Source organism: Myotis yumanensis, unplaced genomic scaffold (assembly GCF_028538775.1).
Source record: "Myotis yumanensis isolate MYYU_CA2020_CCGP unplaced genomic scaffold, mMyoYum1.0.hap1 SCAF_3, whole genome shotgun sequence".
In the NCBI taxonomy this organism is placed as follows: Eukaryota; Metazoa; Chordata; class Mammalia; order Chiroptera; family Vespertilionidae; genus Myotis; species Myotis yumanensis.
In genome coordinates, this window is record NW_027223754.1 from 125689375 (window position 1) to 125704463 (window position 15089).

At 38.4% G+C, this 15089-nt stretch overlaps 1 protein-coding gene across 1 annotated transcript in view; it reads left to right on the forward strand.

The window, feature by feature from the left end:
* The window catches only part of UBE2N (ubiquitin conjugating enzyme E2 N), a 50473-nt gene extending 35624 nt beyond the window's left edge, over positions 1-14849 (forward strand). Inside the window, exons 2-4 of the mRNA XM_070409587.1 lie at positions 11473-11719; positions 11909-12049; positions 12749-14849. Of these exons, the coding sequence (XP_070265688.1) occupies positions 11473-11719; positions 11909-12049; positions 12749-12789 (429 nt within the window). The 3' untranslated portion in view covers positions 12790-14849. The remainder of the gene's footprint in view (positions 1-11472; positions 11720-11908; positions 12050-12748) is intronic.
* The last annotated feature ends 240 nt before the right edge of the window (positions 14850-15089 follow it).

Sequence of the window (15089 nt, forward strand, 5' to 3'; positions counted from 1 at the left end):
TATCTCTGACTCTCCCCCCTAGTACAGCCGTGGGCAAACTACGGCCCATGGGCCGGATACGGCCCATTTGAAATGAATAAAACTAAAAAAAAAAAAAAAAAAAAAAAAAAAAAAAAAGACCGTACCCTTTTATGTAATGATGTTTACTTTGAATTTATATTAGTTCACACAAACACTCCATCCATGCTTTTGTTCCGGCCCTCCGGTCCAGTTTAAGAACCCATTGTGGCCCTCGAGTCAAAAAGTTTGCCCACCCCTGCCCTAGTAAGTACACTGGGCTGCCTAGTGGAAGTTAGCCCTCTAATTTGAAATTAGCTCCCTCTTTAATAACTCTTAAACTAGGTAGAAGTTCTTTGATAAAGAGGTCAACTGGCTTTAGTGCTCTCCTCCTCTGACCCCATTTAATCCCAAAGAGATAATTTAGCTTCTTAACCTCTTCTCCCCCCCCCCCCCCCCAACACACAATTATCTCTTACTGTTTCTTTATTTTCATAACTAGTTCAGACTTTGTATTTTTAGAAAGAATTGTTGAGGGTGCTCCACTAGAACCTCGTTGTCGAAGGTAACTAACTACTGCTGTTCTCTGCAGAGTGGAACCTTCTTTTGTAGTTTGCTTTTGATGCACAGGTTTTGACTGAGCCTAGGTCTCACATGCTTAGCTGCGAGAGAGTTAGGAAATAAGACTAAAGCTTCTAATGAAGGAGGTGAGAATCCACGAAGATTGGAAGAGGGATGTTATTTCCAAACAAGGGTGTTCTAGCTATAGGGTGGCCAAAAGAAATGACAAATGTTCACTTTGAACCTCATTTTGCCTTATGCTGCCAGACAGTCTTCTGATAAGTTTTCTGTTTCCTAAAAAGTTACCGTGTTTTCCCGTGTATAAGACGCTATTTTTTCTAAAATTGTTAGACTGAAAATCGAGGGGCGTCTTATACATGGAAGTCAGCCAAGGAGGGAGCCGCACCCATGTGAAGCTGCCCACACCTTGTCAAATAGGCTTCCTCCAATCACGGGCCTTATTGTTACTGACATCAGCTGATGCCATAATTGGAGGTGGAGGTGGGGAGTGTGCAGATGCAACAGGGACTGGAGTGTTCTGAGCCCATAAAGATGTCAAAAAGTAAAAAGATAAATGCCGGTAAGCGATTATCTTATTCTGCAAAATTCAAACAATGTAATCAGCTATGCAAAAGAGCATGGAAATAGAGCTGCAGAGAGACAATTTGGACCTCCTCCCACTGAGTGTATGATCAAACAGTGGAGAAAACAGGAAGAACAACTCCTTAAGATGCCAAAAAAGAAGAAGGCCTTAGAGGAAAACCAGCAAAAGGGGCAAACTTGGAGCAGAGGCTTAAGACTTGGTTTATGGAGCAGCGCCAGAGTGGCTTATGTGTGTCAACCAAGCTTATTCAATGTCAGGCAAGAATGTTTGCAAGCGAAATGAACATTGTTGATCTTATAGGAAAGGCAAATGGTGCTTCAGTTTCATGAGGGGAGAAGGGTTGGCCATGAGAACGCGAACAAAGTTAGCTCAGAAAATGCCACCAGTTTATGAGGATGATCTCACATAAACTGTGAGACAGTGACTCGGAAGACAGCAGTGATACAATAGAAGTTGAAGAATTTGATAGATCTGGAACTAATAATGATAAATAAGAGAGCATGTAAACATTATGCTGTAGAAATGTAAACATTATCTGTAGAAATTACTAAATAAAAATGTGTTCTGTTTTATGTTTAAAATACTGATTTCTTAATTTTGGGTTAGAAAAGTGGGGGGCATCATACATGGAAAAATATGATACTTTAAATTCTCACATTCTTGCCTCGGCATGTGGCTCAGTGGTTGAGCATTGACCTATGAACCAGGAGATCAGGGTTTGATTCCCAGTCAGGGCACATGCCTGGGTTGTGGTCTCAATTCTCAGTAGGGGGCATGCAGGAGGCAACTGATCTGATGTTTCTCTCCCTTCCTCTCTCTGAAATCAATAAAAACATTTTTTTTTTAAAGAGCAGAATTTTTTCTATTTCACTTAATAAGACTGTATACTTATTCAGTTGCAGTCTCAAAAGGGGAAGGATGATGTTGTGACTTAAATTAATTGACCTCTTTCATAAAGCACTTAATTGTGATTATGAAGGACTGAAAATAGCCCTTCCTTAACTTCTATGCTGTTACTGTCCTGCCAGACATTTGACATTTATTGTCTTTTTGTTAACTGTCTTTTTATATCCCATTGAGATTATGAAAAACAAGCTCTGAAGCCAGACTGAATAGAGCCCAATAGCCTAGATTTCAATCTTGGCTCTGCCATTTGCTAACTTTGGTTATACTCTTAAGTGGCCACTCTTCTTTTCCTCATTTGTAAAATGGATATGAGGAATAAAGAGTTAATGATACATGTAGAGCACTTAAGTCAGTGTTTGGCACTGTTAGTTTTTATTGTTACTTGGACTTCTATTGATTTTTTTGCATATCTGGGAATAGTACTTGATAATTGCATAGAATCCCTGACTTAAAGGAATTTACAGACTAATGCTGGGAAGGGAAGGAAAAGAAACAGAGTACAATATAACCTGATGTGTTCAGTAGGGCAGAATAATTGGGGGGTGGGCGGGGAAAGGGGGAGAGACAGAGAAATCAAGGAATTCAGCCTAACAGTTTCCTTGTTAAAGGCACAGTTTGTTAGTAGGATTTTCAGATTTTTGTCCATTGTGGGTCATTGGAATAATCTTAAATGCCATTCCTGGGTTAGAAGTGAACCAACTAACACAGCAGATATATAGTAATCCTTCTCAGCAGCTCTGTGTGGTACCTAAGCATGCATGCATTTACTCATTGAACAAGCATTTATAGCACTTACCACCACCATATGCTGCTGGAGTTGCCATCTTCAAATAGTTTAGTGTCTGACAAATAAACCAACAATTATTGTGATAGTTTTAGGAGTTGTGATAATGCACAGTAAACTGGAAGTACAGGGTGGGCAGTTCAGGTCTGAGAAACAATTTGGTTAGATACTTAGCTTTTTGGAGTCCCTCTCTGACTTCCAAGTTTCCGTTCTTTTCACTGAACTTCACAGGAACATTGATCTGGTTTTGGGGTGAGGGGGTAAATTAGAACATAGAGTTTTCTAGCCCATGTTGTCCTATCCTGTCTCTTGGAATACAGGATACTTTCCTGTTCAAGTTAGTGAATTAGGGTAAAATAACTTGTATGAGTGTCAGTTTTTTCATTTGCAAAGGAAATGGGGTTGAAATAAGTAGATGTTGTCTTATGTCCACTAGGGGGTAGTGTGGACTATAAAAATTAAAATTATTTCTCAACTCTTACACTTTAATTTTATCATGAGGTTGCCTTGTTTTAGTTAATTTTTGTCCAAGCATTTTTCGAATTGCTACAAATATTTTCAGATACAGTCTTGTGACTATGACAAACAAATATACTAATCTCTGTTATAGTGATTCAGATGTGCTGACATTACTTTTTGTGTAGAATTTTTTTGAGGAGAAAATAGTGATCATTTAAAGTTTTTCTAACAAATTTTTCTCACTATATAAGCTAAATTCTTCTTAATGACCTCTAAGTAACTTCATTATAACAGGATTGTTTTGTGTTTTAACTGTCCTGTAACCATATAAGCCCCATGTGGTTATTGAGCAGTTGAAATGTGGCTAGTTCGAATTGAAGTGCTGTAAGTATAAATTACACACTGTATTTTGAATGCTTATATTGATTACATGTTGAAATGATACTATTTTGAATTACCTATTTCTTCTTACTTTTTAATGTGACTTAGAAAATTTAAAATACGTGGCTTGCATTGTATTTTTGTTGGATAACACTGCTATAGAGGCCCAGTGCACAAAATTGCACGAGAGCCAGATTCGCCGTGCTGGTGGGACCCCAGACCCGCCCTGCGTGAGCCACGGGCCCTGCCTCTGCAGCGCCACCAGACCCATGCAAGCCCTGAGTCCCTGACCGCGATAGGGGCTCCATGCACCTCCTGGTGACCGGTTGTTCGGTCATTACACCGTTACAGCGTCACGACCACAGGCCTTTTATGATATAGATAAGTAAGTAGTATAGTTAGGAAATCGAGGACAACTTTGGTTCTCTTTCTAATCCCAACCAGAATACATACAGTCAGTTCTATAATGAGACATATGTGTTCCTAAAATTCATTGTGTTAAGCAAAATTGTGTTATAAAAAAAAATGTGAGGGGTACTCAAAAATGTCGTTGGTAACATTTAGAAAATGCCCACTCACATATACAGGGTGAACTTCTAGATACTTTCAAGTAGTTTACAGTTTGTATATAATGAAAATTTGACTTTTGCCTTATTTGTAAAGGAGCCCCTGTTTGTTAATATTTTAGAATCACTTAAAAGATGTAGTTACAGAGGTTGGAGTAGACAGAGTAGGTATCATTGAGGCATCTCTCAATTTTGACTTATTTTTATGATAAAATTAATAATTACTTATTGAGTCAGCTCTTGGGTGAGATGAACTAAAAGATGTACAATTGGCATTATCAGTCATATATTGCAGTTTAGCTTCAAAGGATATTTTTTATTTTACTTTTATTTTTGTTGACAGTATTATAGATGTCACCATCTCTCCCCCCTCTCCCCAACCCCTACCCCTTTGCCCACCTCCACCCAGCTCCTTCCCCCCTTTCCCTCTGGCCTTCACCACACACTGTTGTCCATGTCTATGGATTATGCATATATGTTCTTTGGCTAATCCCTTCACCCTTTTTTTCAGAGAATATTTTAAATGGAGAACAACTTAATTGCTATACAGATGATGTGATGGATATATATAGATAGATATAAACTGGACCAGCTTTTCTTATACAAAATTACCATTCTTTCTAAGACTGGTAATTGTTTACCTAAAATGTCACTGTACTTAATTCAATCATTACCTTACAAAATGTATGAGAAATCTATCTCTCACAGGTCTGGAGGCTGGGAGTCTGAGATCATGGTGCTGCCATGGTTGGAGGAGGGCCCTCTTCTGGGTCGCAGATTTTTCATCGTATCCTCATGTGGCAGCAAGGGCCACCAATTGTTAATGAACTTTAAAATGGGAAAAGTTACGCCCTGGCTGGTTTTGCTCAATGGATAGAGCGTCGGCCTGCGGACTGGAGGGTCCCGAGTTCGATTCCAGTTAAGGGCACATGCTTGGGTTGTGGGCTTGATCCCCAGTAGGGGGCGTGCTGGAGGCAGCCAATCAATGATCCCCTCTCATCATTGGTGTTTCTAGCTTGCTCTCCCTCGCCCTTCTTCTCTGAAATCAATACAGTATTAAAAAACAAATGGGAAAAGTTACTAGTTAATAGGTTTTAGTTGACAAGTGTTGTAGTGTACTATAGTATCTTTCTGAGACTTGCTTTTCCAGTCACAATAAATCTGTTGATAATCAGATCAGTTTGATATTTCTTTTTAAAGTATTTGCAGCATGAACTGTTGTATACATTCTGTGAGATGAGACAGTTTCCTAGAGACTTAATCTTGTTGCCACTTAAATCCATACTCTATGTACTTCCTTTTCTACTTCTTTTTTTAAAAATATATTTTTTATTTCAGAGAGGAAGGGAGAGGAAGAGAAACATCAATGATGAGAGAGAATCATTGATCAGCTGCCTCCTACAAGCTCCCTAGTACGATTGTCATGTGCCCAGACCAGGAATTGAACTGTGACCTCCTGATTTATAGGTTGACACTCAACCACTAAGCCACACTGGCTGGGCAGCTTTTCTACTTCTTAGTAATAAATTTCCTTTTTTAAAAAAAATAGATATATTTTATTGATTTTTTACAGAGAGGAAGTGAGAGAGATAGAGAGTTAGAAACATCGATGAGAGAGAAACATCGACCAGCTGCCTCCTGCACATCTCCCACTGGGGATGTGCCCGCAACCAAGGTACATGCCCTTGACCGGAATCAAACCCGGGACCTTTCAGTCCGCAGGCCGACGCTCTATCCACTGAGTCAAACCAGTTAGAGCAGTAATACATTTCCTTAACATAGCTGACAGTGCTTTCTGCTGCATGACTTATGCTCGGTTATACTGGGATTCAGTTTTAGGATTGCTTTTAAACAAGTAGGATTACAAAATGCAACTAAGGGTTATTCTGTTTTCATTAAAACACGTGCGTTACTTAATAAATCTTGAAATTAATTGTTAAATTGTGTTTTGTTCTTAACCTACATTCCTTTTTAGTTGGTTATATAAGATTATGGCCTTATGATCCATTTGTCAAGTCATTTACAATGTTACTTCATTTGATTTTCATAGCAACTCTGCATGAGCAGTAATGTTAACTGTATAGATGAAGCTGAGACTCTGAGAAATGTAAATTACTTGCTCAAAAATATAGTTAAGTAAACAATCCAGTTAGGAATTTGAACTTGTTACTTCTAGACTTGAAGAAATCATACTGTATTTCACTGTCTTTCTACCAAAGAGAAGTATAAAACTAGAAGGTGTTCTACAGTTAACCTTGTGTTGAATAGTAGCAGGAAGGTTTTATTTCCTACCTAGTTTTTGCGTTTTTAGGGGAGGCAAATCAACACCAACTTCTGTGGGTGAGACTTGTCCATTTGGTTTGGATTTTATTCTTTTTCCCTCCTATAATTTATGCTGTGGGTTATTTGACTACAATGCCATTTAGTCAAGTAATTATGCACCTCTTTATTGTATCAAAGTCCATTAGAACTTGAGAGCATATCAAACTATTTCAGAAAGTCTTTCATATCTAAAAGCTTATTCTAGAATGCATTCCAGTTAAATCTTAACATTTGATCAGGCCACGTGAAATGCTTAATATATACATTTTTTTAGGAAGACCATCTGATTTTGAGGGTGAACTGAAGATGAAATGATTGCTGTATCTATCTCACTGACAGTGTACTAAGAGTGATGTTGAAGCTATTTTGGGGTATGATCTTGGAGGCCCTTCTGGCAGCTTTTTATAGCTTTGAACAGAGCTGCTACTATTTTGTGTAATCGGGGAGTGGTGTTTTGGGGCTCTTGGAACTCAGCTTTATCTTTTTCCCAGTTTTACTCTTTAATGATGATCTAAAAATATGAAGACCTGGGGCAAAACAAAAGGATAGAAGTGAGAGGTCAAAATAAAAGGAATTTTAGCATCCAGTTAAAAAGACTGGTCTCTTTTGTTCTAGCTACATATTGGAGGACTTCCCAAGATGGGAGAGGCTTCATTATTGCCTCTTGAGATTTTTAGTGCTCTAAAAAATGTTTTACTGTAAACCTAAAGAACATTTTCCTGAATGTGGTTTACAGTATTTTAGCTTTCATTTACCCTTGCATTACCACAATTAAAACAAAATCTAGTCTTGAATTAAAGTACTAAAGGTATTACTTTAAATGGCTGTGGCTTTAACACATTCCGAGGAAGGAGTTGTTAACGTAAAAAAACCATTGAAACCTGTGAAGAATTTTTTGTGAGTTTATTTGAGCCAAACTGTCGACATATGCCGGGAAGCAGAACCTCAACGAATTGATATAGTGCTCCAGAGAATGGCGGGGTTACATTTGTATTTATACATTTGCAATCAAAGGAGGGACATAGGTGGGTTACATGAAATTCATTGGTGATAGATTAAGGAGGAGGGATAAAGCAAAGCAGTGAAACCCCTGGTATTGGATAAAAAGTAAAATGATGGACACATACTTAGGTGGGTGCAGGATCAATTAACATGATAATGAAGGAATTTGTAGTATCTGTCCTGGCACCCAGCACATTTGGTTGTGCCCCAGGGGCCCCAGAAAAAGGGAAGTTACAAGTTACCCAGACATTTCAAGGGTATGTTATCTTAGAGGCAAAAAGGCAAATGGGCTCAGTAAGGATCAAAGTTGATCTTGTCAGTGAAGATACTGGCCTAGGACATAACTGCCCACCATAACTGCTTTTAGTTAAAGTTTAATTTCAGACCATCCTTTGTGGTTACTTTAGGTCTCTGAGTTTGCAAGACTGCCATGCTGGCCTCCCCTGAGCTTGTCAGGTCAGCATGTGGCCCCTTTCGTTCACAGAGTTGATTTTATATATGCATCTTGTGACTTTCAGTATATGACTGCTGACATTTTTTTTTTTTAGTATATGAACTATAGGCTGTAGAATGAAATGGTATAAAGTGTATAATTTTTTTTAAAGCAAAAGCAATATAAATATAGTGTTCACATTCATTTTTTTATACCTAAAAGCATAGATTTAGTAGTGTTCTAAATGTTTATTACTACATTTTGCCTGTTCAAAATGTTGACAATCTATTACTAATATGTATATAATAAACATACTATTGTCAGTTTGTATACTGAATATTAACACTTTTCTGGGTAGAAATAAATTATAAATAGACGTTGGATTATTTCTTCCCACACCTGAAGTTATCCTTTTGTTTTCTTCCTATGTAGTGTACATCCTGCTCTGAATAACACTGCTTTAATGTTAAAGATGAAATTCTTGCCCGGCCGGCGTGGCTCAGTGGTTGAGCGTTAACCTGTGAATCAGGTCATGGTTTGATACCTGGTCAGGGCATATTCCTGGGTTGCGGGCTTGTTCCCCAGTGGGAGGCATGCAGGAGGTAGCCGATCAGTGATTCTCTCTCATCATTGATGTTTCTATCTGTCCCTCTCCCTTCCTCTCCGAAATAAAATTATATTTTAAAAGAAGATGAAATTCTGAGTTTATTCCTTTTTTTAAATAATATCAAATAGATCCACAATTCAAGTATTTATTGTACATCTATGGTTATAGGCACTCTTTCAAATGCTGAGGAATAAAGCAGTAAATAAACCATGCAAATCTCTCCTTTTATGGCACTTTCATTCTGATTTAAATGATAATATATATGTAAAATGTTAGTAGTGCTGAGGAGATAAAATAGGGGAGCAAGGATAGGGAGGATTTAGGATAGGGTAATATGGGGTTTTTGTAGCTTCAATCATGGAGGTTTTACTGAGAAAACACTTTAGAATGAAGACCTTAGGAGCTGAGGAAGTAAGCCATATATTAGTAGAAATTTGGAAAGAAGAGCAAATGCAAAGCCCCTGAGGGAGGAGTGTGCCTAGCAGGATGAAGAACTACAAAGAAGCTAGTCTGGCTGGAACAAAGCAGGTGAAGTTGCGGGTAAGGTGTGGAAAGCATAGCTGAAGATGAGTGAAAGGTTCATTTAAAGCCTCTTGGGGGAGGGGGTGTATTATAAGGACTTTGGGTAGATTTCAAAGTTCAAGCTAACAAAATTTGTTGATCAGGTTAAATGTGTGGGGTATGAAGGAAAAGGTGGATCAGTTGGAATGATGGGTCTGTGGTTAACTGACATGAGGAAGGCTTTGCTAGTAGGAACAGGTTGAAGGTGACAGTCATGCTAAGTTTGGGATGCTTATTAGACATTCAAAAGGAGCAGTCAAGCAGGCGGTTATGGATAGAAGAGGCAAGATCGGGGAGAGATCTGTGCTGGATATGATTTTGGAGAAACTTCAAATACGGAGTGTATTTGGTATAAATTGATTGTGCTAGATGAGATCACTACGGAAATGTATAGGCAGGGAAGAAGCCCTGGGATAGAGCCCTGGTGCACTTCAGCTTTAGGGTGTTGGGGCGATTAGGGAGGAATCAGCTAGGAGGTTGCTGCCAGACAAATCTCCAAAGAGTGTGGCTACAGGAAGCTAGATAAAGCCTTGCGACGAGGCCTAGCCACCTGGGTAAGATGTTATATTTAGGTCAAGAAAAATGAAGATTAAACCATTGGTCATTTGATTTAACTATGGGGAATCATTGGTGACTTTAATAAGCAGGTTAGTGGCTAAGCCTGATTAGAGAATTGTTTTCAAGATAGGAGGGAAGAGATTGGAAACGAGCGGGTATAGGTAACTTAAAAGAGGAGCAAAGTTTTAAAGCTATGAGGCAGTAGCTGGTAGGGAGTCAGTCAGATTCTCCTCTTATTGGGAGAAATTACAGCAAGTTTGTACAGTTTAGAGAAAGACCCACTAAAAGGGGAAAAACATGATTTAGGAGAGGAAAGAGATGCTAGAGCAATGTCTTTGAGTAGGTGAGGAGGAGTTAAGATCTAGTTCTTTTTTTTTTTATAAATATATTTTACTGATTTTTTACAGAGAGGAAGGGAGAGGGACAGAGAGCCAGAAACATCAATGAGAGAAATATCGATCAGCTGCCCCTGCACGCCCCCTACTGGGGATGTGCCCGCAACCAAGGTACATGCCCTTGACTGGAATCGAACCTGGGACCCTTGAGTCCGCAGGCCGACGCTCTATCCACTGAGCCAAACCGGTTCTGGCAAAATCTAGTTCTTAAAAGGAAAGGTTGGCCTTAGCCCAGAGTGATAGCCATTTCATCCATAGTGACAGGAGAAAAGGCAGAGCACAGATTTAGGGAGGTGTACAAATGCTACAGAGGAAACTTCAGGAAGTTTTGGTTTTCTCATGACATATTGAAAGCAGAGTCATCAGCCAAAAGTGAGGATGAAGATGGAGATGTCAGAGGTTTGGAGGAGGAGGAAGAATGTTACAGTTTTTTCAGAGGGAGAAAGATGGAAAAGAAAACGAATATGATAGTTGGGGACCAGTAAGGGTCCCTTTAAGTTTCATCAATCTTAGAGACTTAATTGGCATGGTTGTATGTTATATTTCTCTAGACCTGATTAGGAGGGGAGATTTTCAGTGGCTTTAAAACTAATTTTACTTTTTAAACAACTTAGTTTTGGTAGAGTTTTATTTTATTTATTTATTTTTTTAAACTTTTTAAAAATATATTTTTATTGATTTCTGAGAGGAAGGAAGAGGGAGAGAGAGAAACATCCATGATGAGAGAGAATCATTGATTGGCTGCCTCCTGCAAGTCCCCCACTGGGGAACGAGCCCACAACCCCGGGCATATGCCCTTGACCAGAATTGAACCTGGGACCCTTCAGTTTGCAGGCCGATGCTCTATCCACTGAGCCAAACCAGCTAGGGCTTGGCAGAGTTTTAAAGGGCAAGTTGCCTTACCTATATGGTAATCCTAGTGTTAATCCCTTCCCCTCCCCTCCCCTCCCCTCCCCACCCCTCCCCTCCCCTCCCCTCCCCTCCCCTCCCCTCCCCTCCTTCTCACCCCCTCCCTCACCCCTTCCTCTTCCCCCGCTTTCTTCCCCTCCCCTCCCCAGTATAAAATCAGTTTCATTAGTCTAATTTATCATCAGCATATTTGTAGACATTGTACCTGGAATGTATATGTCACCAACATTTACTTGTAGTTGCATTAGCTGACTATTTGGATGGCCTTTTCTGTGAACTTTGTGTTTTATAAGCTACATAAAAACCCATCGGGAGATTGGAAAGGTTCAGTTGTGTTCAATTTTAAGAGATGAACTTTCTAATTTTTATGTAGGTGTTTAGCAAAATGACATTTGTATCACAAATGTGTTATGTTTTTCTGTTGTAGGAAACCCAGCGTTTGCTGGCAGAACCAGTTCCCGGCATTAAAGCAGAACCAGATGAGAGCAACGCCCGTTATTTTCATGTGGTCATTGCTGGCCCCCAGGATTCCCCCTTTGAGGGAGGGACTTTTAAACTTGAACTATTCCTTCCAGAAGAATACCCAATGGCAGCACCTAAAGTACGTTTCATGACCAAAATTTATCATCCTAATGTAGACAAGTTGGGAAGAATATGTTTAGATATTTTGAAAGGTAAGTGTTACCTTTATCAGTATGCGCTATTAAGATTTCTTCATTTTGTCTTAGGCATTCCATATTGAGAATCTGTACATTATAATCTTGCCTTATCCAAAGACCACAGAGGTCTGTGGGAGGGCAGTGCAGCAGTTCTGGGGCTGGTTTTCCCTGTTTGATCATTCTGGGCCTGTTGCCTTCATATAGATAAGTGGTCCCCAGCACTGCAGATTCGCACAGTTCTGCTATCGATCCAGGCTTTGTTAAGTGCTCCCAATCCAGATGACCCATTAGCAAATGATGTAGCGGAGCAATGGAAGACCAACGAAGCCCAAGCCATAGAAACAGGTATTTAATATTCATTCTCTTTTACACCATCTCCACTTTTTAAACATATCTGTGCTACCTTTAAAAAAACTTCTTTTAGAGTCTTAACAAGAAAAAGGAAATATATATTAAAGGGAGTAAATCAGATCCTGCTTATAATATGTAAATAAATACCTCTTAACAAAAGATCTTCATGCTCCATCTTATGACCTACTTACTACGTGACCCCCAAGTTTAAAGACAACACATAATTGGGAGATCTTGGACTCTTGTGTAACCACGCCTAATTTAACAAATACTGAGTGTCTACTATTCATCTAGCAAATACACCAAGGTAATGGAAAACTTTTGAACTATGAGTTATTTTTGCAAGCCATTTGATTATTACATTGGTTTATGTAGCTAGGGAGTTTGAAATCAATAAGCTTTTTCTACAGATTATAACAGAATTAGTGGGGGGGGGGGGCATTATATATCTAGAAATGAGGGTGACAAAAGGAGATAATTCTTTTCATCCTGTTGAATTTTGTAGAACTTTTGGTAATTAAACATATAGACAATCTTTCTGCCCTGGTCCAGATTATGAAAAATTGCATGAATTTAAGAGATAATAACATGACATTTCCATAACTAATATCATAGTGTTTGCTTACTTTTTATAGAGCTTGGAGAGTAACATTGAACTAAGTAAAGTAATTGCATGTTTGTTTTTGTCTACAGCTAGAGCATGGACTAGGCTATATGCCATGAATAATATTTAAATCGATCTCATCAGGTGTGCATCACTTCTCCTGTTCTGCCAAGACTTCTTCCTTTTTTGTTTGCATTTAATGGACACAGTCTTAGAAACATTACAGAATAAAAGCCCAGACATCTTCAGTCCTTTGGTGATTAAATGCACATTAGCAAATCTATGTCTTGTCCTGATTCACTGTTATAAAGCATGAGCAGAGGCTAGAAGTACCATCTGGACTGTTGTGAAACGTTTAAAAGCAGTGACCCCTCTCTGCTTTTATTCATTTCTCCCCATCATGGTTTAAGTATAAAGCACTGTGAATGAAGGTAGTGTCAGGGTTAGCTGCCGGGGTGTGGGTGTTTTCTTTTTTTTGAGGGGGTAAGTAGTTTAATTTTAATTTTATGGGCTCCTTTCCCCCTTTTTATGGTGATCTAATTGCATTGGTTAAATGCAGCTAACCAGTTCTTTAGAATATGCTCTCTAGCCAAGTCTAACTTCATTTAGACGCTGTAGGTGGACAAGCTTGATTGTTTGAACCAAAATGGGAACATTAAACAAACACCATGGCCCTCACAAATAACATTGTGACTTTGCTGTCAGATGTAGAATTCCCCCTTCAAGAAAAGCTTGTGACCATTTGTATGGCTTGTCTGGAAACTTCTGTAAATCTTATGTTTTAGTAAAATATTTTTTGTTATTCTACTTTGCCTTTGTACAGTTTATTTTACTGTGTTTATTTCATTTTCCCAATGTGACAATCGTATTTAAAAATTAAAACTAGTGAAATATTCTGTTTTGGTCTTCACCATCCAACAAGTTGAATGATAAGAGGTGGATTATTCCAGTTTCTTTTCACTGATGCAAATTTGTGTTACGGTATCACTGAATGGAGTATTTTTAAGTTGGCCCTGAGCATGCATAAAACATCCGTATCTTAACATTTTTTTACCTCCTTGAAATTTGAAATAAATGTATTTGTGTTGTCTGATTAGCTAGATGAGCATTGGTGTCTTGCCACAATGTTTGAAAATTAACTGTATATGAGAGTCCCAGCAAAGCAGCGGTGTGACTGACTTTGTGTAGGACTTTCCCATGTTGTGCCACATTTGTGACAGGCTTTTGGGTTATGACCCTTTCCTTAGTTCTTATCTGAAAACTTCATGTAATCACTGATGGGTGTTATTAGGAAACACAATCTGATAAGCATTTGGGATTTGCTGAGAATTTTGAGTCTTTCTTATAGACCCAGTGAGCAAATCTTAAGCTACCAGTTTGCAGAAGTGTCACCAGAAAGGCTTCTTCATTTGAGAGTGTCAAATTCTCAGTTACTTATTATTATATTTATCCCTCTAGTATTTGCTATGGGAGCTCCTTTTATTCTTTAATTTGATAATTCAGTAATTTTTCATCATTGACAGAGTCTTTTGCCCCACAAAACTGTTCTTTCCCACACCTCTCCATATCTAATTCTGATTGTTATTTTAAAGTCATCAATGTAGCCAGTCCTAAGATGTATATGTTAACCTATGGGTTGGAACCCTTATCTCTTGCAGTTTCAAGGTAATGGATATTGTAGCCTATCTGAATTTCCCCCACTTTTAATCTCGTAACTTTTGGAGTTTCTTCAGAATGTGGTGTATTTTATTGTGCTCCTATGTAAGATGAAGAATTATCTATTAAAATTACATTTTCAACATACAAAAGTTTTTTTATGACTGGTAACTGGTATCCTACTGAATAAATGCATTGTTTGGAAACAAATCTAAGTTTAATTCAGAATAAAATTGTTGATAACCTGAATGTTTTAAACTTAAAAACTATTCTTAGGCTATTTAGAGAGTGTTTTAGAACTAAGGAAATAACCTTATTCTGGGGCTAAAATGAATGAACATTCAAGGTGGCACTGCTCATGATGATAGCTAGTCTCACATAGTGATTTATAATTCTAAAATTATACATTTAAATCTATTGTACTATAAAAATCTGTCTAAAATAGGACTGATGTCTACTAAGTTTGTAATAGAAGTACTGAAATGGAACAATTCAGTTTTCATTTCAAATATATAAATTCCCAATTTCATGGCATCATGTTTTTTTCCTTTGTAATTTTGATGAGTCCGGATTGTTTGGTCAAATCTGCTTTCTCAACCTTTGGATTGAAATAAGAGTCATTGTGTTCACTGAACTTTCAGAGGATTTCAGGGAGAGGCCAACGCAGGGTTTGCAGCTATCTGGAATTTGGGCCTGTTTTTCTTGGCCCCCACAGTGTGGTTGGTTAAACATTTAAAATTGAGTGTCAACATTTATAAAAATTGGGAGATTTTC